General features: G+C 43.1%; 2 protein-coding genes across 2 annotated transcripts in view; one reads left to right on the forward strand and one right to left on the reverse strand.

Moving 5' to 3' along the window:
- Positions 1-276: 276 nt before the first annotated feature.
- FBXO40 (F-box protein 40) lies at positions 277-19,376 on the forward strand (the record flags this gene model as incomplete). The annotated part of the gene is made up of 4 exons (XM_014546947.1): positions 277-402; positions 12,253-12,285; positions 13,178-15,091; positions 17,735-19,376. Coding segments are annotated over 4 exons (2,289 nt in total), but the record flags the coding sequence as incomplete, so codon positions are not given.
- A 941-nt stretch (positions 19,377-20,317) lies between these two features.
- Positions 20,318-27,043, reverse strand: part of HCLS1 (hematopoietic cell-specific Lyn substrate 1) — a 30,444-nt gene continuing 23,718 nt past the window's right edge. Inside the window, exons 8-14 of the mRNA XM_005875364.2 lie at positions 26,320-26,375; positions 25,600-25,669; positions 25,118-25,329; positions 24,282-24,392; positions 23,273-23,528; positions 23,066-23,128; positions 20,318-22,864 (exon numbers count right to left, since the gene is read on the reverse strand). Coding sequence (XP_005875426.1) covers positions 22,728-22,864; positions 23,066-23,128; positions 23,273-23,528; positions 24,282-24,392; positions 25,118-25,329; positions 25,600-25,669; positions 26,320-26,375 — 905 coding nt within the window. The 3' untranslated portion in view covers positions 20,318-22,727. The remainder of the gene's footprint in view (positions 22,865-23,065; positions 23,129-23,272; positions 23,529-24,281; positions 24,393-25,117; positions 25,330-25,599; positions 25,670-26,319; positions 26,376-27,043) is intronic.

The raw sequence follows: 27,043 nt of genomic DNA on the forward strand, positions 1-27,043 counted from the left end.
TTAAAAGGATTTTCTTCCTTCCTCAAGGGAAAGAAAACCCATTGATATAAAGCCTCACTTCCCTTCCGGCTTCCCCTGCTAAATGCCACTCCAGTAGAGATCGAGTGTTGATAAATACAGGGGAAAGAAAAAATCAGTAAGCTGAGCCTGGTCACATTGCTCCTTGTGATATAGTTTTATTTTTAACCTCGAAAAGCTGAGCCTCACATTGCTCCTTGTGATATAGTTTTATTTTTAACCTCGAAATACTTGGACTATTTCTGATGAACTTTCCTTTCCCAGCCTCCTCGACAGAACTCTGCTCTGTGCAGCGGATGCACCTTCCTCTGCCTCCCAGGACCTGCCGGCTCACAATCAGGGGACACAGGTGCAGCAGATGCCGATGCAGTCCATGCCGTGAAGGTAAGCTTTTCAGGCTTGAGCTGGAGCACCCAGGAGACATTTGGAGTCGTGAGCACGGAGACTGAGGCTGAGATGCACATCACCTTTTTGCTCTGAGCAAGAGGGTTGTCCAGCCAGTTACTTACATATGGGCCTTTGGGGGTGAGAGGTGGGGGTCTTGGCGCTGAGAATGAGACCCAGCCATGTGTAAACTCCTGTTTTGAAATCTAAAATCTTAGAGCAAGAAGAGATTATCTGCTTTCTGACAGCTTAGGTTCTTTCTTCTGCAATCAACCAAAGTGGTTATGCAATGTCCCTGAAGTTACACAGTGCTGATGAGGGGTCGCAGGGTTGAGGGCAGGAAGTGGTGAGGAAATAGATGGAAGGCCAACCCCTAGGATTTTCTAAAGTCCAAATGCTGTGATCTTTTCCCAATCAGCATTTGCTATGTTAAGTGCAAGTCATTCTCTGTGGTTTAAATTCCATCCCCTGTGTCTCCCTACCGGTTAATGTAGCACAGTTGTATATACTGCATGTATTACTTAAACTCAGAGTTTAAAACCTGTTTTTCCCTAACAATACTCCCTAGATATGGCTCTCTCCAGCCCACAGCTCTTGAATCCAATATGCATCCCCAGAATAGAAGTGAAAGTATTTTACGGGTTGGAAAATTTATACAGACTTTTGCACACAAACTATAAATTATTACCGACTTGTAACTTGCACATACAGAGGGACAAATGTAAAATGATTAATGATAATTGAGGTATTGCAAGCTTTAAAATGTAGCTAGATTATTTTTAGATTATTTACCTTTCGGAATAACTGTATAGAACTGGCAGGGAGAAGGGAGCAGGGCTTACTTTCATGTCTTGTCTCTGAGCCTTGCTTTGGTGTTATATGGTTTAGAGTTCAGCTAAGGACACTCTGGGAAGTGGCTTATGCAGCAAAAGTGATTCTGTGCACTCTGAACTCTGAAGAACACAAGCTAGAGCCACCAATGTCAAGTAAAAGGAGATCTACCCAGACACCCTAACTCCGGGTTCCTGCTTGCCTGCCTCTGTAACCTCCAGGTGCAGCTCATAACTCTGCTCTCAGTGTCTCGGCTATAACTATGCTTGTTTGCTGTGCATAAGTGCGTATAACTGCACTTAATCTTGTCAGGTTTTCCCTGACACCAAGGTCTTCAAGGTATATGCTGGGGTCTCTCCTGGGAAGACTGGAGAGTATTGGCCTAGGAGTATCCAAGAAGACAGGCTGACTTATAGCTACCCCTAGGTAATCCATTCTTAGCCAATACAAAAGAAAAAGAAAGGTCATTTAAAATACTGATACTAATAATACAGGCGCCAGATATGAGAATTAGTTAGCTATTTAAATAACTAGAGTGTTTACAGGTAGAGAGATCCATAGCACAGGTGAACTGCAGACGGTGAGGTTGAATAGATTTGGAAAAGGATGGTCATGTTTTGGGGGTACAGTGAAACTGTTGGAATCATAGCCCAAAGCCCAGGAATATGGAACTAGACATGGAAATTACCTTCGGGGAACTGGTTAGATGTTAAAAATCTCAAGAGGAAAGGGATTACTTTAATTTAACTTTATACATTTTCTTTCCCTAGGATTAAGTATCTCCATAGTGGAGAAACAGTTTCAAAATGTTTAATTACAGTAATTAATGAATTGACTGGTTAGTATTTTAGGAGTTAAAGAATATCTCTGACCTTTACCCTTTGGCCTTGCCATTTCTACAGGAGTTAAAGCTCGGGAATAAATAATTATTACCATATGTGGAGGCAAAATAGTTAGTCACTGACATGTGAGGGGTGCAGAGAGGGCCCCTTGCCTAAAAATATCTCCCTGACATCAATCCTGTTTACCTACTAACTTTAAAATTATAGTAAAGAATGTTAAAACCATTATCTGTTAATCCCATTCTCTTTTTCCTTGAGTCAGTGATTTAAATATACCTGCCAAATGCCTTCTCATGACTTTCTTGGCCAAGGGCACTCAGACACCACCTCTTCCTCATTCTTCCACGCTCTGTCCTACTTTGTCCTTGGTACAATCTAAGTTGCCCACATGCCCTTAGCCTCCACACATGGGTAGCTCGGTGTGGCACTGTGGTTTCTACAGAATCTCTCAAATAAAACTCAATGTGAGGAGGGTGGGCAAGACACTTGACTTTTCTGGGCCTCAGTTGCTCTTGTAGGAAATGAAGAGGTTAAATTAGACCCTTTTCTTTCAAAGTGGTTCTGGGACCATCAGCATTGTCTGGAACTTATTATAAGGGAAGACTTTCAAGCCCCACCCCAGTCCTACCAGATCATAATCTGCATTTTAAAAAGACTGCTCAGGTGATGCCAATGCACATAGAGGCTTTCTGGTTGCCTGCCTGATTCAGATTTCTGATTTATGTCTGCAGGGTTTAGAACAGGTACCATAGCTCCTGACAACAATTCTGGCATCATTTCAATGTCTGTGGTAACTGAGTCCTCTGAAGTCTCTTCCATTCAGTTAAGGCTACATTAATCTAATAAAGTTGAAAATATTTCTTTTTCTTACTTAAAAAAAAAGCACCTACATCTGACATCATTATATTTGCCTCCTAAATTTGTTACAAATTGTTACCTTTGAGCCCTCACTGTTATGGCTGAGTTGGTTGGAGCATCATCCTGTGCACCAGAGGGTTGTGGGTTCGAATCCTGATCAGAGCATGTACCTGGTTGCAGGTTCAATTCTGGTCAGGGCCTGGGAGGCAACCAATCATTCACATTGATATTTCTCTCTCTCTCTCTCCCTCTCTCTCCCTTCCTCTCTAAAATCAATAGAAGCATTTCCTCAGATGAGGATTAAAAAAAAACTGCTACTCTTTGAAAGAGGTAGCTCTTTCAAACTGCCACCTTCTTTGGCATTCTAGTCAATCCTATTTAGTAAATGTTAACTGAGTGCTAGGAGCAGTGTTAGCTATACTCTCTCTGTCCCTCAGAAACCAGTTTACACATTCCTTGAGGTCATTCCATTTGCTCTCCACGTTCTGTTGATATTCCAGTCAGAGCTCCTTTTGCTGCAGGAAAATGTTCTCCATCTCTGGCCTTCGTCAGGCTGTCTCCCCACTCACACCGTCACAGCAACACTGCCCTCAGGTTGTACTGACTCCCACAACCAATCGTGAGAAAGAAATGGAGTCTCAGTTGACACCTTCTTTTTTTCTTTTTTCTTTTTTTTAACTGAATGAGCAGCATAATGTGGCAAACAATTAAATTACAAACTTCAACCTAGGAAAAAAGATGCCCTCAACTTGCCTTTGTGGCATCTAAAAGGCGCTCCTGGATGTGTACTATGTGAATTCCTAAAGTGCTTAAGGAATAAATGCTTTGTGGTGATGACCAGAGACCAAAAGGGGGAAGGTGTTTGGGGGAACTCACATTCTTAAAGGAGTAAGGTAAGATTTTTTTAAAAAAGATTATTAATCTGGCAGTGGTATGTAGGATACATCGGAGTGAGGGAGAACTGGAAGTGGCAAGGCCAACCAAGAGCTGTGGGAGTGATGCAATGGGAAGAAATAAAGGCCTGGACAAGGAAGATGACCTTTCTGTAGAGGAATGGCTAACAACTGAGTGAGCCTTGTATTAGACACTTTCCCTACTTTATCTCATTTGATCCTTGTGCAATCCTATGGGTTATTATGAGCCCCATTTCATGGATGAATAAGTTAGTTTTAGGGAGATTAAATAACTTGTTAAAAATTACTTAGCTAATATATGGGAGTTCATTTATTTATTTTATTTGGGGGTTTCAGATAAAGCCTCTTTGTGGAGGTAACATGTAAGGTGAAATTTAAATGGCAAGAAGGAGCCCATAATAACAGAAATAAAAAGGGGAGAATTTTGTCAGAAAGACCAAGTAGAAAGGCCTTACGTGGAATTAAGCAACAGGCTTGAGCTACGCACTCGAGAAAGAGAGAGAGAGAAAAAAAAAAGAGGTGAGCAGGGCACACTAGGTTTTATGGGCCAAGATAAGGACTTCAGAGTGTATTCCTTGTGATGGAGATTTTAAGTGGCAGTAATAACCTAGTGTTAAAAGCTGTTAAAATCACTCTCTCTGCTGGTGAATATAGATTCTGGGGCACAAAATGGGAGGAGTGAAACTGATTATCAGTCTGTTGCACCAGACTGGATAAGAGATGATGGTGCTTAGACCAGGCAGTGGTGGTAGAAATGAGGGGGGAAAAAAGAAAGAAAGAAAAAGAAAGAAAAGAAGAAGATAGAATAGCTCACTGCCTTTTCAGATCTTTCTCCAAGGCCTTCCTATCTAACTGGGCAATAGTTCCTTTGGTATTAGGTGCAAAGTATCAAGCATTTTCAATAGCTCAGTGGTTCTCTAATTGAGCTTACAACAGAATCAGCTGGATTCAGTAGGTCTAATTCCATAGGTCTGATTTGTAGGGCCCAGGAATTTACATTTCTAACCAGTTCTCAGGTAATGATGATGTTGTTGATCTGAGTACACACTTTAAGGACCACTATTCTAGCTGACCTACCCTGTCTTATTAAGTTACTGCTTTCTGAATGGTCCATACAGCACCACAGCCTGCATCAAATAAAGTTTCTGCTCCCCTGTCAGGTTCTAAATACATCCCTATTTTTTTAAAAAAATATCCATCCCTCACACTCATGTACCAGGTCCTTTCAACGACTCAGATTCCACTTAAACTGCATCCAATACAACCAGCAAAATCTAGTTCTTTGTAGATCTTTGAACTATTTAAGTCTAAATTATATTGACTACTGTTTCCTCTAGACAAGAGAATTTTCAAACATTTTCAGGGCAGTGTTTGGGCCATAGGCTTGATTGAAGCTCATTTTTAAGAGGAGGGAATGCACTGACTTTTCAGAGAGGAAGCAAGAATTTAAAGGTGAGCAGAAGGGCACAGAAACTTAAGGAGGAAATGGCACCTGGATAACTTTAGGTTGTTTCGGGCATAGAATTTTGTCAACTTTTTCACAGTGAAGAGTTTCAATGATCTATATGCTTTGATTTAGTAGGTGTTTCATTTTAAAACTCAGAATCCATATTGCAGTAGAGATTTTTAACCCTAAACATTTCACTTTTACATTTGTAGTCCCTGTAGTACAAATCCATGGGACCTGGATAGTCTTCTTATTTCCTCTATTCAGATGGGGCACAGGATGGGCATGGTCCAGAGAAGGAAAAAAAAAGTCCTCATGGGGATGAAAGTGCTTCTTAATGAAGAGCATCTGGCTCCACTATGATTTGGGAAGATTATATCTGTAGGTACCTTTCTGTGTCCTAAATGGAGGAGGAGAGGCCCTACTCTTGGGTTTGCTTTCTTCCAAATCATGGGATGGACCACATCATGTCTCTGTGGATCTCCAAGGGACAGACACAGTGTGATCTAGCAAACAGGACAGAATCTGAAGCCAGATAAACTTAGGGATTTTTGTGCCTCAGAATCCTTGTCTGTAAACTGGAAATGGTAATACCCATCTCACAGGGTCATTGTGAGGATTAAGTGAGAGGTTATGTAAAAGTACATGTTAGGTGCAGCTAGAATCTTGTTTCTCCTTCTCCAAGACATCCAAAATGCAAAGAAATTACTCAATCTAAGAAGTCAGACAAACACCCTGGAGGACAAGGATCCAGTCATTGCACTGACATAGAGGTTAGGAGAACAGGGCATCTTATCTCCCAAGACAACCAATGATATATCTAATGTGATCAACTTGGGGCAACAACAATTGGCTCCAAATCAGGTGATCAATTAGCTGCTTAAGTTTGCCTGGGACTAAGAGGCATCCTAGGACTTGGGACTTTTAGTGATAAAACCAGGAGAGTCCCAGGCAAACCAGGGCCATTGGTCACTCAGCTTACCCAGCAATAATTAGACTGTCAGGAATTTTAGACTGTCCTTTATCTCAGTGAGAAAAGTTTCCCCCAGATATACAACAGAAGGTTCAGATGTGATTCTGTATGTTCTTAGATGGTATTTACCTTTTTATATTTACCTGCCAAGCTTCTCCAAAGAGTCATCTCTACTCGCTGTGTCTTTGTGCTCAGCACATGACCTCTCTCAAAGTCACTTATCTGGTGTAGCTCCAGAACCTGTGGAAGATCTTTAAATAGCAGCATTCACACACACACACACACACACACACACACACACACACACACACACACACACCAGTAGCATCTTTGTTGTCTACATGCAATTGTTTTTCTTTTCTTTTAAAGGGATATTTTCAAATAACTTCAAATAGATGGAGAGCAATAGACTCCAACCACAAATATTTCCTGCTTCAATATCACTGTTCCTAAGAATCATGCTTTATAAAGAATCATGCTGAAGGATAAGAAATGAGTGGGCTTCGAGTTCATCACCACTGTCCTGCCAGCCAGACACATCCCTGCTACTGGGGCAAAATGCTCACTATACACATGGAACTGTGTAGTTCTGTGTGGATCTTTGAACTATTTTCCCTTCCCAGAAACTGGGCTCCACTTTGTGGTAGAACCAGGCAAGCAGATATGAAGTTGGACATTCCTTGTAGTTTCTTTCATATAGCCTTATTCCATTTGTGATCTGCCTCTTCTTTGCCGCCTAAAATCCGGCAGGGGACTTTGACTCATTCAGACTCCATTCTTATTAATTCATATATTTTATGACTAGAAAGCAGATGGTCACATTCTCCCAGGCGGGGCCCAGGACTTGCCAACACTGGAGTGTGTGCTTAATGGCTTTCCCCTCCCTTCCCAGCAAACACCATATTTTGAATGGCCAAGGGTCCCACAGCACAGCTGAAATGCCACATTTGCTCTGGCAAGAGCTCTGCATTGTCATCATTATTCCTAACCTCCTGGCAGCATTCGAGACTATGGCTCACCCTTTCCTTTATATCTGGGCCACGTACTGCTGACTCTTAACTCTCTGGTCTCTCCTTCTCTGGCTCTACTTCTTCCTAATGTCCCCAAAGTGTCATACTTAGCTATGTACTTCAAAGCACAGATTTCTATTTTGTGTTACTTCCCCATTTACAGCTTTCTCTGTGTCTCTTTTTCAAAAAAAATTCTATTTCCATTTTTTTTTACAGAGAGAGAGAGAGAGAGAGAGAGAGAGAGAGAGAGAGAGACATCATTGGTTGCCTTTCAATCCGCCCCAACTGTGGATTGAACTTGCAACCTGGATATGTGCCTGACTGGGAATCAAACCTGCCACCTCTGTTGTAAGGGATAGTGCTCCAATCAACTGAGCCATACTGGCCAGGGCCTCTCTCATTTCTAAGTGGATAATTCTCAAATCTGCATCTCTACATTCTAACACCTCATCTTCTCATCAATGAGATCTGTCAGCACCTGAAGCAACTTGAGTTAAACTTGCTGGAACCATCCAGCTAGTGTGGTTCAGTGATTGAGCATTGACCTCTGAACCAGGAGGTCACAGTTCCTGGTCAGAGCACATGCCCAGGTTGTGGGCTCAATCCCCAGTAGGGGGCATGCAGGAAGCAGCTGATTGATGATTCTCTCTCATCATTGATGTTTCTCCCTCTCCCATCCTCTCTCCAAAATCAATAATAACATATAAAATATTTTTTAAAAACTTGCTGGATTTATCTTTCTTCCCAAAACAATTTCCACTTCAGAATTCTATTTTTCTCAGAATTATAGCCAATATTCTCTCTTCTTGATTCTAAATCTTGGAATCAACTTTGATTCCTCTTCTTTCCTCATCTCCAGCCAGAAAAAAAGAGTTAATTTTCCCTTGTAATGTCTCCTACCTGTTTCATCTTACCTATTTATACTGTCATCAGTCTTCTCCATCCAAGCGTCCCTCACATCCTCTACGTAGCAGTTTCTAACTCTAGGTCCTCCCACTTCATCCCTCCGCTATGAGTTGACACATCAATTTCAGTGTTAAGTGACTCCTTATTAAGTACCAAATAATTACAGATGTTTTAGCTTAATATTATGAATTTCCACAATAAGTCCACAATGGACATTTCCCCCCAAGAGTGATTTTGGAATATAGCAGGAGCCTACTGAATGTTAAATTGTGTGTTAAAAGATCCAGTAGCTGGACTCCTGAATCCAAAAGATATCCTCTGCCCGATCTTACTCTGCTCCATCTCAGTTCAATCATCACAGTCTTTCATTCTTCTAACTTCCTCTCTGGATTTAACACCTTCATGTATCTTCTACTGGGCCCTGAACCCGGTTGATGTTCTGGCTTTCAACTTCTGATCTGCCTCCTGATCCAGGCTAGCTATTAGGGGTATAGAGCACTCTGGCATGATCCCTCCTTCACACTCAGCACTCCCAGTGCCCAAGAGTCAGATGGGGAATGTGTTAGGAATGTAAATTCCAGAACACACCTCTCACTCGGGTCAGAGGTATAGACAGCATCTATAGCAGTATTGTTCAATAGAACTTTCTATGAAGATGGAAATGCTCTATTCTGTGTTGTCCAATAGAGTAGCTACTAACCATATGTGGCTATAGAGCACTTGAAATATAGCTAGTATTCCTAAGGCATTAAATTATTAATTTTATTTAATTTTTATCAATTTAAATTTAAATAGCCACATGTGACTGGTGGCTACCATATTGAACAATGCAGATCTATAATTTAAAAAACACTGATTCTAATGAGCAACAGTGTTTAACAACCACTTTAACAAACAGTCCAGGTGACCCTTATGCTCACTTGTTGGCACATAGTAGGTAATCAACAAATGCTTATTGAATAAATGGATGAACAAATGAATACCTAAAAGAACCAGAATATAATTACCTTGAAATTTAAATCTGTCTCTTCTGAAAAAGTTGAGGGGAACTTTCCCAGATGAAAGAGACTAAAAACACTAACAAAATGTAATAAATTGACTTTAAAGGGATCATGGTTCAAACATTTAAAAAATATATATATGACATTTTGGGGATATCTGGTGATGTTAAAAAATTATTTTGTTTTCTTAGGTAAAATTATGTTATTACAATTACAAAGGAAAATGTCTTTATTATTAGAAAATATATGCTGAGATAATTAGGGATGATGTGAAATGATATCAGCAACTTATTTTCAAGAGCTTTGGCCAGAAATGTTTGATTGTGTGTGTATGGAGAGAGAGAGAGAGGAAGCAAAACTGGCAAATGTTAACAATTATTGAATCTAGGTGGAGCATACTTGGGTGTTTATTGTATATACTAGAGGCCCGGTGCACAAAATTCGTGCACTGGGGGGGGGCTTGGTTCTCCAGCCTGGCCTGTGCCCTCTCACAGTGCGGAAGCCCCACAATCGATCTCCCCAAAGAGGTAGGCCCCGCCCACCCATCCGGGGCTCCCTGATGGATTGTCCCAAAGAGGTAGGCCAGAGCAGGGGGTCCTGCCCCTGGCGTTGCCATGTGGCACCACCGGGACCTGCCTCTGTGCTGCGCATGCAGCATCAAGTCCCCACCCACCTGCATGTGCCCGCTGTGCACACGGCCTCCTGGTAATGGATTGTTACAGTGTGAGGGCATGAGGGCACCAAGGCGTGAGGGCATGATGACCACATAGGCTTTTATTAGTATAGATTCTTTCTGTATATTTGAAAAAAGAATTTTAAGGTTGAAGGAAAATTCACCCACAATGAATTGGCAAATCCTAAAAAAATAAAAATTTAAAATACTGCATTTCTTCTGACTGTTATAGCATAGTAAGAAGCTAAGAAAATTCCAAAACAAGTGGAATAGGGAAACTAAGACAGATAGTTAAATAGCAGTTTGCAGCTGCCAAGTAAATCCTGTCTTTCCTAAACCAAGGACACTTAAGAGTAAATGCTTTCTACTTCTCCTCCCCAAGTAGAGGATAAATAGCTTAAATCACTCTACTCGGGGAGACAGAAACAGAAATTCAATTAAGTGTCATTTGCCAACCACACCCAAGGATAGACAAATTAAGAGAATAAATCTCATCCTGGCACATCAGCATAAAGCTGATGAATTTTCTATTGATCTTCCCCTAACACTTCTTCTCAACACCCAGCCTTTAAAACCCCTGAAAATGGAGGTCCCAGGGCACTCTCCCTCCAGGGAGCAAGCCTGGGTCATTCCCTTTCCCCTCACCTCCCCCCACAGGCATATATCCCTTAACCTCTAAGGAACCCCATGAGACTTGAAACCAGGGGAGCAATAGGCAGCAGCAGCTCATCCTGGTCTAATCCCTGAACCTGTCTCGAAGGCCCCCTTTTCTTTGACTTCCCAGTGAGCCAAAGCAGCCCAGCCTGGGCTCCCTTGCTACTTCTTCTATGCCAGTGATGGCGAACCTATGACACGCATGTCAGAGGTGACACGCGAACTCATTTTTTTGATTGATTTTTCTTTGTTAAATGGCATTTAAGTATATAAAATAAATATCAAAAATATAAGTCTTTGTTTTACTATGGTTGCAAATATCAAAAAATTTCTATATGTGACATGGCACCAGAGTTAAGTTAGGGTTTTTCAAAATGCTGACACACCGAGCTCAAAAGGTTCGCCATCACTGTTCTATGCCCTTCCCAGTTTCACTGTCCTAGGTGTGTTTTTGCTGAGGCCAATAAATTCTTGCTTGTTTTTCTACATTTTGTCTCTTGATTGAAATCTTTCCTTCAAGAAGACAAGAACTGAGGTCTCCTCGTCTTGCCAGTAACATGACTTTTGGGTGCTAACCCCTTCCCAGAATGACACAGTACTGAAATTATGCTACTAATTCTCTAGGCCAGGTGTTGCAAAGTGGCAACCACAGATCTATGTAGGCTGCATACATGTTTTTCCTTGGTCCAAATAGAGGTTTTAAAAAAATTAGTTGCCAACATTTAAAATTTCAAGAATTTTTATCTTGACATATTATGTAATAAAATGTTTGTAACATAATAAAATATAAAATACTTACAATAGCAAACATGTATAGGTAACTTCCTATCGGACATGTACTATCCTAAGAGTTTCAGGTACTGTATTTAATTAATTTGTTCCTCACAATTGGTAGGTACTATTATTTTCGTCCCTTTACAGATGGGGAAACTGATGAATAAAGAGGTTAAGTAACTTTCCCAAAGTCTCATAGCTATGACTTCTAGTGCCAGGGTGAAATCCCATGCTATCTGCCTCATAACCACTACACTATACCACCACTCAAAAATCTGCACCCCTCATTTCTCTGGGAAAATCAGAAGATCTGGAAACACATTCCCACCTGGGACCAACTGACAAGAGCCCTAAAGCTACATTCCCCTGAAGGCAGGGTAACTTCTGTTTGCAACAGTCCCCACTGCTTCTGGGGTCTTAGGGGTTTGGCTCTGCTCTAGCCACAGCACAGCTGAATACACCAGTGAGTGACACGTGACAGATATTTCACCTGTGCACTGCCCAGAATAAGCCAGATGTCAGGCAACCCTCTACGTGGACACGAAGCCCCAGTTTCATGAGAAGGCTAGTTACAAGTACCAGATGTGTGTATGTGCAACAGGTTTGGATGGTGTCGAAGTGGAATGTCAGGATAATTGTTGGTAGATAGTGGAAAAAAGTTACAAGAAACATAAGTTACACACCACATGGTTGGCAAGAAGGCCCCATCAGAGGGCAAAAAGAGCATAGATTAGGGTGGCCTGGGTTGGGACCTGATTCCATCACTTAGCTGCTAGACAACCTTGGACAAGCTATTTAACTTCTCTGGCTTCCATTTCCTTGACTATAAAATGAGGCAATGACACCTTTGGAGTGGTGGGAGGAATTAAATTAGAGAGAGTATGTGAAGTCCCTTTGGCCCCTGTTAATATTGATAACCAAAATTCTTACTAATCATTCATATTTGTATTTTTATATTTTCCCCTAGAGTTACAAAGCAAGAAGAAATTCGGAAGCTATGGTAAGTATTAAGTTCTTCTTGGATCTTTACATATTAGGGGTCCAGGTCTGGCTTTTTTTAGCCTGTAGCCTAAGCAGCTGGCATACTTGTCCTTATGGTTTGATGATCTTTATTGGCTTTTTGCCAAACCAGGGCTGCTAGAGCAGAACCTGGAAGAAATGGATATGGAGCAGGAGAAAAGCAGAGAGCTAAGAAAGATTTGTAGCAAAGATTTTTAGTAAACCTTTAAAAATAAAAAAAAAGCAAAAAAAATGCAGCAATAATGTAAGTGACTAACAATTTCTCCATTCAGTGTATTATTGAGTACCTACAATGGTCCAAGCCCAGTGACAGGTGCTAGAGATGCAGATGTAGACAACACCAGACATGGCCCTGTCCTCCCAGCATGTCCCCTGGTGGTAGCTGGTTAAATGAATGACAGCACTTTCATTCTGGAATGTACACTGCCATTATGAAGAAAGTTTGTAGAGAATATTTAATAAAACAGCCTAGTCTCATGTTATAATAGCAAGTTAAAAAGCAGGATGCAAAATTGCATTCACAGTATTAACTGTGTACTATAAATCACCCATAATCCACAACTTAAAAATAATAATTGTCAACATTGAACATCATTGCATTTAGCACTGGTTTATTTCCTATTCTAAACACCTCTATTATATACATAAAATGAACATACAGAAAAGAGCAGTATAGTTATTGTTTCTGGATTGTGGGATTATGAGTGATTTTTTGCTTTTTTCTCTATGATGTTCTATACTTTCCAAGGTTCCTATAAGAAGCACGTATAAACAGGAAATAAGTCCATTAAAAACACAGTCACAGTCACACATAGAGCTTCTCTCCCAGCAGTCATTTGTCTTCTCTTCCCCTTGGCCTTTGGTTTCTCCAGGGCAAGGCACGCAGGCCTCCACCAGGACAGCACAGGCATTGTGAGAGATGCTTCAACCGTCACTGCCACATGCCCGTGGAGCCCAATGTCTCCTGCATGGTGATAAACTGCCACCTGTCCTGTGGTGCCACCTTCCACATGTGCAAAGAGGCAGAGCATGAGCTCCTCTGCCCTTTAGAGCAGGTTCCATGCCTCAACTCTGAATATGGCTGCCCCCTTTCCATGTCCCGCCACAAGCTGGCCAAGCACCTGCAGGTGTGTCCCGCCAGCGTGGTCTGCTGCTCCATGGAGTGGAACCGCTGGCCAAATGTGGACTCCGAAACACCCCTTCATAAGAACATCATGAAAGAGACCCCCAGTGAGGAGTGTTTGGACACAGCCCTGGCCCTCCAGGACCAGAAGGTCCTTTTCAGATCTTTGAAAATGGTAGAACTTTTCCCAGAAACTAGAGAGCCCACGGAGGAGGAACCTACTATGAATGGTGAAGCCAGCTGGGAAGAAATGGGAGGAGCAATGGGTGGAGCAAATGCTGGTTTAGTGCCACATAGCTCCCAGTTGGCCACTAAAGAAGAGATGGCAGAATTGAGTCAAGAAGAACTCCAGGTGTTGGCCAAAACCAAAGAAGGGATGGACCTGGACAAGTTTAACAAGTGGGAAAATATTTTCAGCAAAGAGCGTGCAGCCTCTGCTTTAACAAACTCATCAGCGAGCTGTGAGAACAAGAACAGTAATGGCCCAGGGAAAGAACAGATTTCCGTCACCAATAACATGATAGGAGAGGCCAGTGCCGAAGAGATAGAATCACAGGAGGACCAGAGACAGCAGGACTACCATGCAGCTATGGAAACAACAGGGCTTGCCCCTTGGCAGGATGGTGTTCTGGAGAGACTGAAATCGGCTGTGGATGCAAAGGACTATAATATGTATCTGGTGCACAATGGGAGGATGCTTATCCACTTTGGTCAGATGCCTGCTTGTACGCCTAAGGAGAAAGATTTTGTTTATGGCAACCTAGAGGCTCAGGAAGTGAAGACTGTATATACCTTCAAAGTTCCTGTGAGCTACTGTGGGAAGCGGGCTCGTGTTGGAGATGCCATGTTGAGTTGTAAGCCAAGTGAACACAAGGCAGTAGACACTTCAGACTTAGGGATCACTGTGGAGGACCTGCCCAAATCAGATCTCATCAAGACCACCCTCCTGTGTGCTTTGGAAAGAGAACTCAAAGGTCACGTCATCTCTGAATCCAGGAGCATTGACGGGCTATTCATGGATTTTGCTACCCAGACATACAATTTTGAGCCAGAACAGTTTTCCTCTGGAACAGTGCTGGCTGACCTCCTAACCACTGCCAACCCAGAGGGGCTCCATGTGGAACTCCACAGTGAGTGTGTGACCAGGAGACACAACAAGAGCAGCTCTGCCTTCACTTTCACCTGCAACAAATTCTTCAGGAGGGATGAATTCCCCCTGCATTTCAAGAATGTCCACACAGACATTCAGTCATGTCTCGATGGCTGGTTCCAGCATCGGTGCCCCCTCGCCTACTTGGGATGTACATTTATTCAAAACCATTTCCGTCCCCCAGGGCAAAAGGCAAAATTGATCTATAGTCAAGAGCTCAAGACCTTTGCCATCAAGCCGGAGGTTGCTTCAGAGCTGAATGAGGGAAGGAAGAACAACCATCTCTCAGGCCCTAGAGGGAAAGGCCAGAACTCTCTAACCAGCCTGCCCTTGGAGATTTTGCAGTACATTGCTGGGTTCTTGGACAGCATCAGCCTGTCCCAGCTCTCCCAGGTGTCTGTGCTGATGAGGAATATCTGTGCCACTTTGTTACAAGAGAGAGGGATGGTCCTCCTGCAATGGAAGAAGAAGAAGTATTCCCATGGAGGCACCTCCTGGAGAGTTCACAAAGAGGCAAGTAAACTACTCATTCATTCATTCATTCATTCAATAAATATTTAAGAGCCTTTTATGTGACAAACACTGTACTAGACACTGGGATTCTACTAAGTTACTGGGAATAAGACATAATTCCTGAGCTCAAGGTCAGTCCACCAGGGAAGACAGACTGATAAATATATTAATGGCAATACAAATGGCAGTGCCTGTTTATCTCTATGTATGTGTCCTGGATATCGTCTGTGTGCTCACACGATCCATTCCCCAACCTTCTCCACCAAGATCTGCCCGCTCCCCGCCTCCCCCACAGGAGGCTTATCTCTATAGATTGCCTCAACTGGTTCCCTTGCATTTCAGCTTCCAGTTAGGTTAACCTAATGGGCGTGTATCAGCAGGAGACGGGCAGGAGGGAGGGAGAAGAGTGAGGTTGACATTTCTATTCTTCTGGCTTCCTCCCTGCATGCATTTTCCCTCCCTGACACTTCCCAGTGGAAATGTCTCTCCACTGTAGGTGGTTATGTCAGATGGCTCTTTCCACACAATGACTCATTCTGGTCCAGTGATTTCCCTTCTTCTTCCCTTTCAAGTCTGGGTACTGCACTATTTCTTGTGGCTTTCCTAAACCATGTCCACAATTTGTATATTATTTCTTTAAAAAATACCCTTCAAAATGACCCCATTTGAATGTGCCATCTGTTTCCTGCCTGGACTCTGATTGACACAGTAGCCAACAAATTCCCCTCAGTCCCATGTCAACTATATTTTAAACAATGTATGCCTTTGTTAAGGCACTTTGAAAATAAATAATTTCTTAAATAATTTGCTCCATGACTTCCCCTAGTTCAAATGCTTATTGAAGTTTTCAAAAAAACAACAACCTGCTGTATATATCAAATGTGTTCCTTTCCCCCCCCCAAGTCAGTTTATACTTGCTTAACTGTATTATAACTTCTATCACCTTACTTTCACTTCTTGTACCATACAGAAGTGAAACTCCTAGTTCATCATATCCAAAATGACCTTAGCATACTTTCTCATGGTAAATAAGTCAGTTTATACTTGCTTAACTATTATAACTTCTATCACCTTACTTTCACTTCTTGTTCCATACAGAAGTGAAACTCCTAGTTCATCGTATCCAAAATGACCTTAGCATACTTTCTCATGGTAAATATGTTGGTTATATGAACCACAAATTTATATGCCCATTGAGGTGAATAATTTCATAATTTCACAGTTGAGTTTCTTCCCAATATGTGGGTGTGTGCAAACTGGCATTGGGGAGTTAGAGTTGTTTACATCTATGTTTATTAAATATGTCTAAAACATTGTGTATATTTACTATTATTTATTCCCTGAGCAGTCTTCTTCAAAAATTGAGATTCTTTCTTCCTATATACCCATGCCTACATCCATGTGTTAAATAAACACTGACTGCCACCCAACCATGTGCTAGAAATAAGCACAAATGAGTCTAAAGCCCTGCCCTTTGGGAATTGTATACTCTAGAATTGCCTAATATCTTCCTCTGTAAAATCAGATGCAAATAATTTCATTTACTTACTAGAAATTCCATTATTTTTTGGCCCATGTTTGTTCTCAATTAAATGATTACTGCCCATTCTTGGATATCATTTGGGATAAACTAATTTCCTTGCAGAAAGAAAAAAAGAGAATTTAGTTGGAGCATCCTTTAACTCCAACTAAATTCTCTTTCTGGAGTTAAAATGGCTCTTTAAAGTAAAAGGGAAATTGTTCTAAGATTCTAGAAAGCACTTTTCTTACATAGGAACAATGGCAATAAACTGGGGGTGAAGTGGTCAGATTGAAATGGTACCACGTTATGCCTACTCACGTAGCCAGATTTTAAAACTAGGGACTTTGCCACCACATTCTAGGTAGAAAGGCCAGAGGATGTTTGAGTACCAGACACCTAGATTTCTACTAAGATTTCTGTTCTAAGCTTTCTTATATGTTATAATACTTTTAGTTTCAAACGCCAGAATACCAACTTAAAGTGATGTAAACAATAAAGGGAATTCATTGGCCCCCAAATAACTAAAAAGTCCAAAGGGAATAGCTTCAGGTAAGGCTTGATCTAGCAGCTCAAGAAAAACAAATGGTGATTTTCTTTCCTTTTAAAATTTCTACTTTCTTAATAATGGCTCCATTCTAAGACATAGGGTTCCTTGGTGGCTGCTAGCAACTTCTAAAACTGCTGTTTCCCAGTTCAAGTGCAGAGGAAAAAAAAGAATCTGCTTCTTAATATCTCAACATAAAAAAAAGTTCTGGAGTTGAGTCTCATTGAAACTAATTGTACTGATTTGAACTATCTGTCTATTGTGGAACTGGTGTGTGTGTGTGTGTGTGTGTGTGTGTGTGTGTGTGTGTGTGTGGGGATGGGGGGTCAATATGCAGATTAATATTAGTCATTCCAGCACAACTGCATGACTGGCTAGGAAGATTATCAGTTGGAAGGAGGAACTAGGAATTGGGTGCTAGAGAAGAAACTAACTAAGTGTCTGCAGCAGCCACTAACCACCCCCTGGAAGCTGAGACCAGGAAAAACAGAAAGGCATTTCCTTACATCCTTCAAATAAAGCTAGCCTGAGGGTATTGCCCCAATGTTCACTTTTGAGCTTCTGTCTTTCCCAACAGATCTGGCAATTCAGCAGCCTCTTCTCTAAGATCAACAGCTGGGAATTTAATGAAGTCACCTCCATGTCCGAGCACCTGAAGACATGTCCTTTCAATGTTGTAGAGCACAAGACTGACCCAATTCTTTTGACCAGCATGTGTCAGCCCCAGGAGCAGGCCCGAGAGAGCTTGGTCACCACCTTTAGAGCCAGACCACAAGGAAGACAAACCAACTAACGATTCAGATACCATCATTCTTGAATTTCTCCTTGGAGTTACTGAAAGTAGGACAGAGCGTGGCTTGGGGAACTTCCCTCTGTAAACTGCATATAGGCTTATCTGGGTGTATTAGAACATGCATTGTCCTTCAAGGTCTAAGAATTCCCTAAGCCCTGCCTTGTACAATTGCTATAGTACCATATTGATGACTTACTTCCTTTCCTTTTTTATTTCTAAGATAAATCAGGTTGAAGAGAAAGTAGGTAATGAGGTCATTGAGGAAGATAAGCCCCATTTCTTAGAAATGAGAGAGCAATGAATTCCATAACCAGTATAGGCCTGTGCTTTTATTGGGGGTGGGAGGTCAGTTTAGAAGCACATTCAGATTTGTGGGGCAGGCAATACAGGGATGTGGACTACGGTGCTGGTCCTCCATGGTGAAGGGCTCACAGTTTGAAGGTTCTGGGGCTGAGGTTGTCTTGACATTCAAGCTCAGGGCTGTTGTTAGTTGCCTCACTGCCCCTAAGCCAAGACAGTCCGAACACAGCCCTACAGAATAGAGACCTTGGCTGAGCACAGCAGCCTTGAAGAGACCACAAACCAAAGGATAAAAGGCAGAAATTAGGTCAGAGAGTTTGTTGTGCAGAATCTTGGCAACATATAAGAAAACCTTGAAAAATGAAGAGTCCATAAGACACAATATTCATGGAGAAAATTGGGGCAAAAAGCCTCAAGCCTACATCTAAACATTTTAATAATGACTTAAGAGTCAAGGTTCTTTTCTTCTGAAAACGATAGGTCCGGATTATGAAGAACATTGCATAGCCCAGCACCAGCACCCACTGCAGGTCCTGCGGCACCAGTCACCAGGTCCTAGACACCACCTGAGTAACTCAGGGATCTTAGGAAGGAAGTCACGGAACAATAGTGGTTCCCTGTCATTGTTCCTACATATTATTGGTCGTCTTCAGGTGTCAAAAATGGGTGACACTGCTAGTTTTGGGTAACAAACAGTGAAACTCATGAGAACAAAACTAAAAGAAAAATACACAATTGAAACTGACTTCCCCTAAAGCAGGGTTTCTGGGAACTGCTGACATTGTGCACTGAATAAATCTTTGTCATTAGGGACTGTCCTGTGTGTCATATGACATCTTCCAGCATCCTTAGCCTCTAGCCATAGTACACCCACAGCTGGAACAACCAAAACTGTCTCCAGACATTGTTAAATATCCTCTGAGTCACTCCTGGTTGACTAAAAGATGACATAAAAGATGACATACCAGTGGCAGTAAGTTAGGATCAGCTGTTTAGTACAGCAAATTCTTCTCTCACACATAGTTATCTACAATGGTGATGACTTCATCAGCTCCGTATTTACTACGTAGGTTCTAGACCAGTGATGGCGAACCTTTTGAGCTCGGCGTGTCAGCATTTTGAAAAACCCTAACTTAACTCTGGTGCCGTGTCACATATAGAAAGTTTTTGATATTTGCAACCATAGTAAAACAAAGACTTATATTTTTGATATTTATTTTATATATTTAAATGCCCTTTAACAAAGAAAAATCAACCAAAAAAATGAGTTCGCGTGACACCTCTGACACTAGTAAGCCATCAGAGATAAGGTAATCTTCCTGGATGGAAGATGTCATAAGTTCGCCATCACTGTTCTAGACACATGGAGATATTAACTTGTGAATCGAATTAAGTGGAGCTGGTTTGTTTGGTGTGCCTGTATGCCCTGGGGTCATGTTCAAAAGCAGATTCCTTCAGCTCTCTCCTAGTGTAGCTGGAGCCAGGAAAGTTAAGCTATTTATCTTGTGTTTATATCCCTCTCACTGTAATTGGTGCCATTTTCTCAGTCCTAGCAGCCCTCAAACAAGTGAGAAAGAAGGGAAAGGAAGTCAGACACTGTGGGCAAGTAGAGAACAAAGAATTTAGACAACAATAACAACAAAAATGAGGCTAGTTGATCTGGATGCTTGTTGTTGCCTGGATCTCTCTCTGAACATGGTCTGAAGCTGGTGTAGATGAAGTAGGTGGCACCTCTGAGAAGAGTCAAGAAGCATTTGAGCAAGTCCCAGAACAGAAGTATGCTCAACTTTTCATTAGAATATGCCACTTGATACTATTTGGTTATGTAACTCATTCTTATGGTTTGGTTTATATTGCACATTTGTATATAAGGCAACATTTTCTAAAAATATAGAGTGTGAGCTAAGATTTTATTCAGTGAAGATGAGTAACTAGAAACAACTAAACACTAAAGTGGGAAGGGTAGGAAAAGGGAGATTTCTTCAAGTATCAGTTCCATGTATTTTGGCTCAAGTCCTTATATGAAAAAAGAAAGCTCCTAAAGTCCATTCTGGGTCTTTCATTTTACTAGAAGAAAAGAAAGAAAGGGGAGCCAAGGGAGGTACAAATTAGGGGCTACTGTTAGATGAGAGAGAAGTATAGAGAAAGGAAGGGAGCAGAGGGCTTTCCCTTTGCCATCTGGGTGGGTGGGGGCAGGCAGGGCTCAGGGAGAAATCAGGACAGTGCCACACTGCTCTGTGGGCTGCACAGTTTCTGTCACACTTTGCTCTCCTTGTTGCTGCCTTCACAGCAATATTGAATCAATCAACATCATCAAACACATTTTGTAAGATATCTAATTTTACATATTGCAGAAAAGCAGGATACCGCAGTATATGCACTGGTTTATACAAACAAGCACATTTTATGGTGAGAGGGCAGTTGGAGCAAAAGGAAAACCTTTTATGAGACTGAATTAGGCAGAAGATGATTTAGTTAGTGAGGTAAGGCTGTAGTGAGTAGCATGGGCAGCAAGCGTTATCTGACAGAGGCAAGACGGTTAGACATGGCTTCAGACTAAGAAGCACTGAGGGGAGTGGAAAGGGACAGTGTACCCAGGAATAGGAGCCTGGATGGAAGATGTCTATGAGGAGAGCCCTTGATGAGTATCACCACCAAGATAATCAGTTCAGAGTAGAAATCAGCCAAAGTGGAGGGAGAGGTCTGGAGAACTGAGGCAGTTCTGTAGAATTGTTGCTTTAATAGCACAGGGGTCTGGAAAAGAAGTTTCTATCTTAAAATAAAGGGAAAAGTGAAAAAAGCAAGGAGGGACTTGGAGATGTAACCAGAAAAGCACTGTAAAATTCTGATCTGTGTGTGATGGTAAATAAAACTGAAGTGAAGAAGGGGGTTGTGTATATCTATGATGGCTTACCTTTGTGTACTGGAAATCCCAACGTCTCTCTAAGCAGAAATAAAAGCTGCTTTGCACTCTGAAAGGCTAACTGGGTGAATCTTGTAAGGTAGGACTAGAGATAGATTTGTGATTCACTGGCATAGAAGTCATTGTGAAAACAAAGGAGTGTGTGTCTTAAAGAAAAGCCAGGGAATAAGCCTGAGGGACATAGTGCTCCCGGCACGTGGGCAGCTCACAGCTTTAGGAAGTCCTGGAGCATCTGAGGATCTCGGTCACTAATCCTAGCTGCCACTCTCTTCTTCATCTTTGAAAGTTGGGCCCAACTTCTGATACTGGTTACAGCACAGACTTCTATGTCTTACTAACAAGATTCCCTACACCAACCAACTCTCTGGCTTTGATTTAGATTTTGTTCTGATTTTTGCCTCACATCTCCTATCTCTGGCCTTCAGGAGCACAATGGCCTGGGCCAGGATAAACCCACCATGCCCTGTCCTCATTCTCCTCATCCCCATACTTTGCTAGTGATTTGCTTGTTGCCCATCACTGGCTGCCTAAATGTCTTCACTGTTTTTCATATCATATTCATCCATGAACCACACAGAAGCTTCATGAGTTTTTTCCCATCTACCCACTTACTTGGCCATCAATTTCAGTCATCCAGCTACAAAGAAATTGAAACTTTCTTGAGTAGAGGACACTGTCTCTGACTAAATCCTCTATCACTTCATTGAAGCCTGTGTTCCTTTAGCTTTTGTCTTTTTTTTTGTTGTTGCCAAATATCCCTTTTCCTCCTTCCTAATCTCTAATTTGTGCTGCTTCTTCAAGAATCTTCATCTCCTAGAAGAGTGTAGTCATTACTCCCAGGCAGAAGGTGGCTGGCCTCTCACAACTGCTGAAGCCAGTAGAAGTTCTACCTGGCCTCCTGTTCCCCACCTTACCACCATTCCCCAGGCTGATCTGTTAGGACTGGGTTTAAGTATAGCCTAAGGAAAAGGCTAGACATCAGGGCACAGGAGGATGGTCAGTGGTAGGAGGGAATCTTCTGGATATGCCTGAAGGGGGGAAGGACAATTGGAGCCATGAGAGTCAAGGCCATTGAGAGATGCATAAAAAGTATGATGTACTTCAGCCTAGAGGTGAAACATAGTCCCACTTTATTTCCAATTTTAAGACTGAGCAGAGAAAAGGTATCTCTGCAGGGAAGGAAAGTAAGCAAACAGCACAACCAGGTAAACCAGGCAGTCTAGACATACCTTCCTAGGCAAGCAAACCAGGAAGCTCAGAGCTCACAAAAGCAGAAGGCAGAGCTTGAGGTGTTAGAAGGAACACTCATGGGGAAGGAGGTGGGGCAACAAGATACATGTCTATGAGCTCACACAGGATAGAGAGGACAATGAAGGAGAGCTGCATCTTCATGCTATCTCTGCCCCAAACCCTAATGGAGGAGGAGAGAGAAATCTATCTAGAACCTCAGGCAACTCATGACATCCTATTAGACACTTGCAGCAGATGGGAGGAAGTGGAGGCAGAGCCACTTTGATCATGGGAAGTCACAGTGCAGAATACAATCTGGGCCATTTACTGGAGAAGATTGACATAATTTGCAGGGAAGAGTCCAAAGTGACCATGGCAACGTCCCCGCCACCAGCCCTCGTCCACCATCTCAATGTCAGTGATGATGTCATCTGGGTCAAAGGAAATCTCATCACTTCCCTCTGGAGAGGAAATTGACAGGATATTAGGATGGTTAGACAGGAATCTCTTTATCCCTATACCCACTCTAAACCTCAGGAAGAGAAATAGCCCTGGTCTTCTTGATGCCAAGTCTGGACACTTCTGTGACCCTCAGAATTCATCCCTCTCTCTTGTTTCAAGGACCTTCAGACACCAGACCCCTCAGGTCACTCCCAACTTACCTCCTTGGTAATCATACAGGGCTCTCGCTGAGATCCCAGCCCCAGCCGGACAGCCTGATGATTCTGCATTATCAGAAACATAAACATGGTCTCACCAACATGCAAAACAAATAGGTTCTTCTGGGTAACGGGGCAATGCTTCCTTTTACACCCACCCCCCCAAGACCTGACCAAATTCAGGAGCTGATTCTCTCTTCTACCACTCACCAGCCACGGAGGAGGGAAATGAGGCATCTTCAGGTTCTAGCACAGCCTCATAGTCCCCTTCTAGTTCATCATCTTGCTCATTTCTGTCCATATGCGCAACATCCTCATAGTCATTCTCAGGCTCTGGCTCTGGCTCCAGCTCAGGCTCAGGCTCAGGCTCTGCTTCATATATAGGCTCTGCTTCATACACTGGCTCTTTCTCCACCTGGAGGCCTTCCAGAGTCCTGGGAGGCAAAGCTGGGGCCTCCTCATCATCCTGAGGAGAGACAGTGTGGAGCAGGGTAATTTGAATTCACCAGGAGCTGCCGCTCTAAAACCTTCCATTGGAGGACTGCTAAGACCACACCCATCACCATCCTACCACTTCTACCCTCTACCCTCGCTTCCATTTAACAGCCTCTCCTAGGATACACAGTCATTCATCCATTCTTCATTCCTCAACCTCCACATCTACCCACCCACTCAAAACAGATGATAGGAGGGGAATGTAAAAGGTTTGAAGAAAGGGAAGTTGGAAGCAGATTCCTTGGAAGACCAAGAAAACGTTGAAGCAAAAGCATATTATTGGGAATACCACAGCTAGGGTGACCAGCTCTCTTTGTCTTCCCAGAACTGGGTTGTGTCCCAGAATGTAGGACTATAAATTTTTTTTCTTCTTAAAAGAAGTGACTCTTTTAATCTATATATTGATTTCAGAGAGGAAGAAGAGGGAGTGAGAGATAGAAACATCAATAATGGGAGAGAAACATAGATTGGCTGGCTCCTGCATGCCCCCTACTGGAGATAGAGCCTGCAAACCAGGCATGTGCCCTGACTGAGAATCAAACGGTGACCTCCTGGTTCATAGGTCAACACTCAACCACAGAGCCACACCGGCTGGGCAGGACTATCAGTATTGAGATCAGGACAGTCTCAGACAAACCAGGATGGTTGGTCATACTCTATGGCCCATCTTCCTAGGACATGAGGAGATGGGGAAGGGACAGAGAATCATTGGGGCTCTGCTTACCTCTGGGGGTTCTTGCCTTGAGGGCAAGGAAGGCAATGGATGTCCCCTGCTGGTTCTCACAGGCTCAGGCTCAGGCTCTGGCGAAGAGCAACTCCCTGCTGGAGGCCAGACCTGGGGAGAATGAAGCATCTCTCCAGTAAGCAAGCAAGCCTCCATTTTCTCTCTTATACTGACTTGCAACACCCCCTCCTACCTCTGCCAATCCAAATCCAACTCATCCATCAAGATGGGCTCCAATCTGTAGTGATGGCTCTTTCCTCTCAGTTCCTGCAGCAATGATTGGCTATACCAGTGGTCGGCAAACTGCGGCTCGTGAGCCACCTGCGGCTCTTTGGCCTTTTGAGTGTGGCTCTTCCACAAAATACCACGTGCGGGCGTGCACATACAGTGCGATTGAAACTTTGTGGCCCATGCGCAGAAGTCGGTATTTTGTGGAAGAGCCACACTCAAGGGGCCAAAGAGCCGCATGTGGCTCGTGAGCTGCAGTTTGCCGACCATTGGGTATACAGCTGGTGACCTGTCTTTCCGCAACCCAGGCATGTGCCCGGACCGGGAATCAAACCTGTGACCTCTCAGTTCATAGATCAATGCTCAACTGAGCTATGCCCGCCAGGCTTCTATTATACTGTGTAAATCTTGCCCGTTTTTCTAACATTCTTGTATATATGAGGCCCAATAACAGAATGAAATTTTCCTGAAGGCAGGGACAGCACTTATATAGAATTTGCTTAACACAGGGGAAGCCTGTGCCTTATTTCCTACCAAAGATTTGGAACCTTTAGGCTCCTGTTTGGGCAGGGGTCCTGGATATGGATCCCAGAGCACCAAGCACTCACCTGTGAGGAGATTTTCTTAGGCAATGGGGCCGGCACCACTGGCTCTTCCACAGTGGTTGCTGGTGGCTGAGCCTCGTGGCTGATCTTTACCAGGGCCTTTCTCTCCTGTTGCTTCTTGGCCATCTGCTGTGCTTTTTCTTCTTCTTCCCTCTTCTTCTTCTCCTCAGCCATGGACTCAAATTTTGCCTTCAGTCCACGGGCACCACTAGAAGCTGTAGACAGAGGCAAGAAGAATTAGGGCTCTCTTGGGTCGGGAGAGGGGATGGAAGTGTAGCACTTTAAGGAAAAAGAGACATTTGTCTCTTTATCCTTTTAACCTAATTTTTCTAGGAGAAAGAACCTGGGAATATGAGGATAGGGGCCAAGTGTCCCTCAGCTAATCTAGGTAGTTTAAGGCATGGAGGAGGTAGTCTGGGGAGAAGAAAGAGTGAGAAAGGAGAAGCAGTTGAGGAGCATAGAGAAAGGGAATTGTTAACACTCACCAGCCTCTATGGGTGTCGTCTTCTTATAAGCTGTGGTTGGAGCCTCCATTTCATTGAAGCCAACAGCACTCTGCAGAAGAACAGTAGGTGTGTGTGTGGGGGGGGGGGGGTGGGGGGGGGGGTATGAGGGTGGTGGTGGTGGTGGTAAGGAAGTGGTAGTTACTCAGAAAGCAATATTAGGGATTGAGGCCACTGTAGGAAGTATCCTAACCATTTGATCCTCAACAGTTGGACAGGGTATTCTAATACTGTTGTTTTGTGGCAGAGAAAAGGGGAAAGAAGTTCTAAACTGGTGGGCTCAGCTCCCTTTTTTAATGTGCAGTGTATCTAGAATCCCACATCTCCAAATCCAGCTGCATGGAATGCAGCAAGGCCCTGGGTAATTTATGAAGAGGAACTGGTGCAGGGGAGATCAGTGACATGGAGTGGGAAAAGACTGCAGATTGGGATAAATAATGCCAAGCAATCAATGAAATTTTAAACATCATCTGTCTCCTTGTCTCTCTCTGGCTCCCTTCCCTCGCCTCAGTTAAAGCTCAGGCTTCAGAAGACATGCTCATTAGGCGCTGAGGGCAGTCCATGGGGAGTGCAGGACACCAGGAGGACAGCCCAGTACACCTAGCTTTTTCTACCTTTTTTCCAGCTTTGCTTCTCTTCTCCATGCACGTCCAGGGCAGTTTGGGAAACTATTCTCAAGACATTGGTACTCTGGTACTTTACCTTATCCACTCGGTCCTTCTGGATTCCATACTGACCACCAAAGCCCTTGGCATAATCTGCAGGACAGAAAGGTCTAAGAGTCATACAGGAGTTAAAATGCTGGAAATGGGTGCGAAGAGGGAGCAGGGGGAAGAAAGACCAGAAGACAGAGAGGAGGATGAGGAAGTATGAGAATCAGAGGCTAGAGAGATGCAAAGATGGGAAGAGAGGCAAAAGGATTGGAAGAAGAAACTTAGAAGAGAATGGAGAAGAGAAAGCTGAGAATTGGAAAACATAAAAAGAAAAGGGGGAGATGATAAGGAAGAAACAGAAGAAAATAAGGACAGCCCTCCAGCCATCCCCTATGCATCTCAGAGAGGAAGGAGACCTCTCTATCCTCTGTGAGGCAGAGGGGCCGGTAGGAATCATAGGCAAATCACACTCCTATCATCACCATCCTGTTTGTCTTCATCCTTTTCTCAGCGGTCCCTTCTCCTAAGCCTCCCTTTTCTGTCCTGCCCCTAATCTTACGGTTTTTCTCTCTACCACTTTTGGTTTACCTCCACTGACCCTCACACACATACACATTGTTTTTCACCCACCACCTCCACTGCACATCTGCCTCTCTATATTCTGGGTCCTCTGTGTCAGCTTCCAGAAAGGAAAGATGGTCCAGCAGGTATGGCTCAGTGGTTGAGCATCAACTCATGCACCAAGAGGTCACCAGTTCAATTCTCAGTCAGGG

The sequence above is a fragment of the Myotis brandtii genome, unplaced genomic scaffold (genome assembly GCF_000412655.1).
Source record: "Myotis brandtii unplaced genomic scaffold, ASM41265v1 scaffold46, whole genome shotgun sequence".
Lineage (NCBI taxonomy): Eukaryota > Metazoa > Chordata > Mammalia > Chiroptera > Vespertilionidae > Myotis > Myotis brandtii.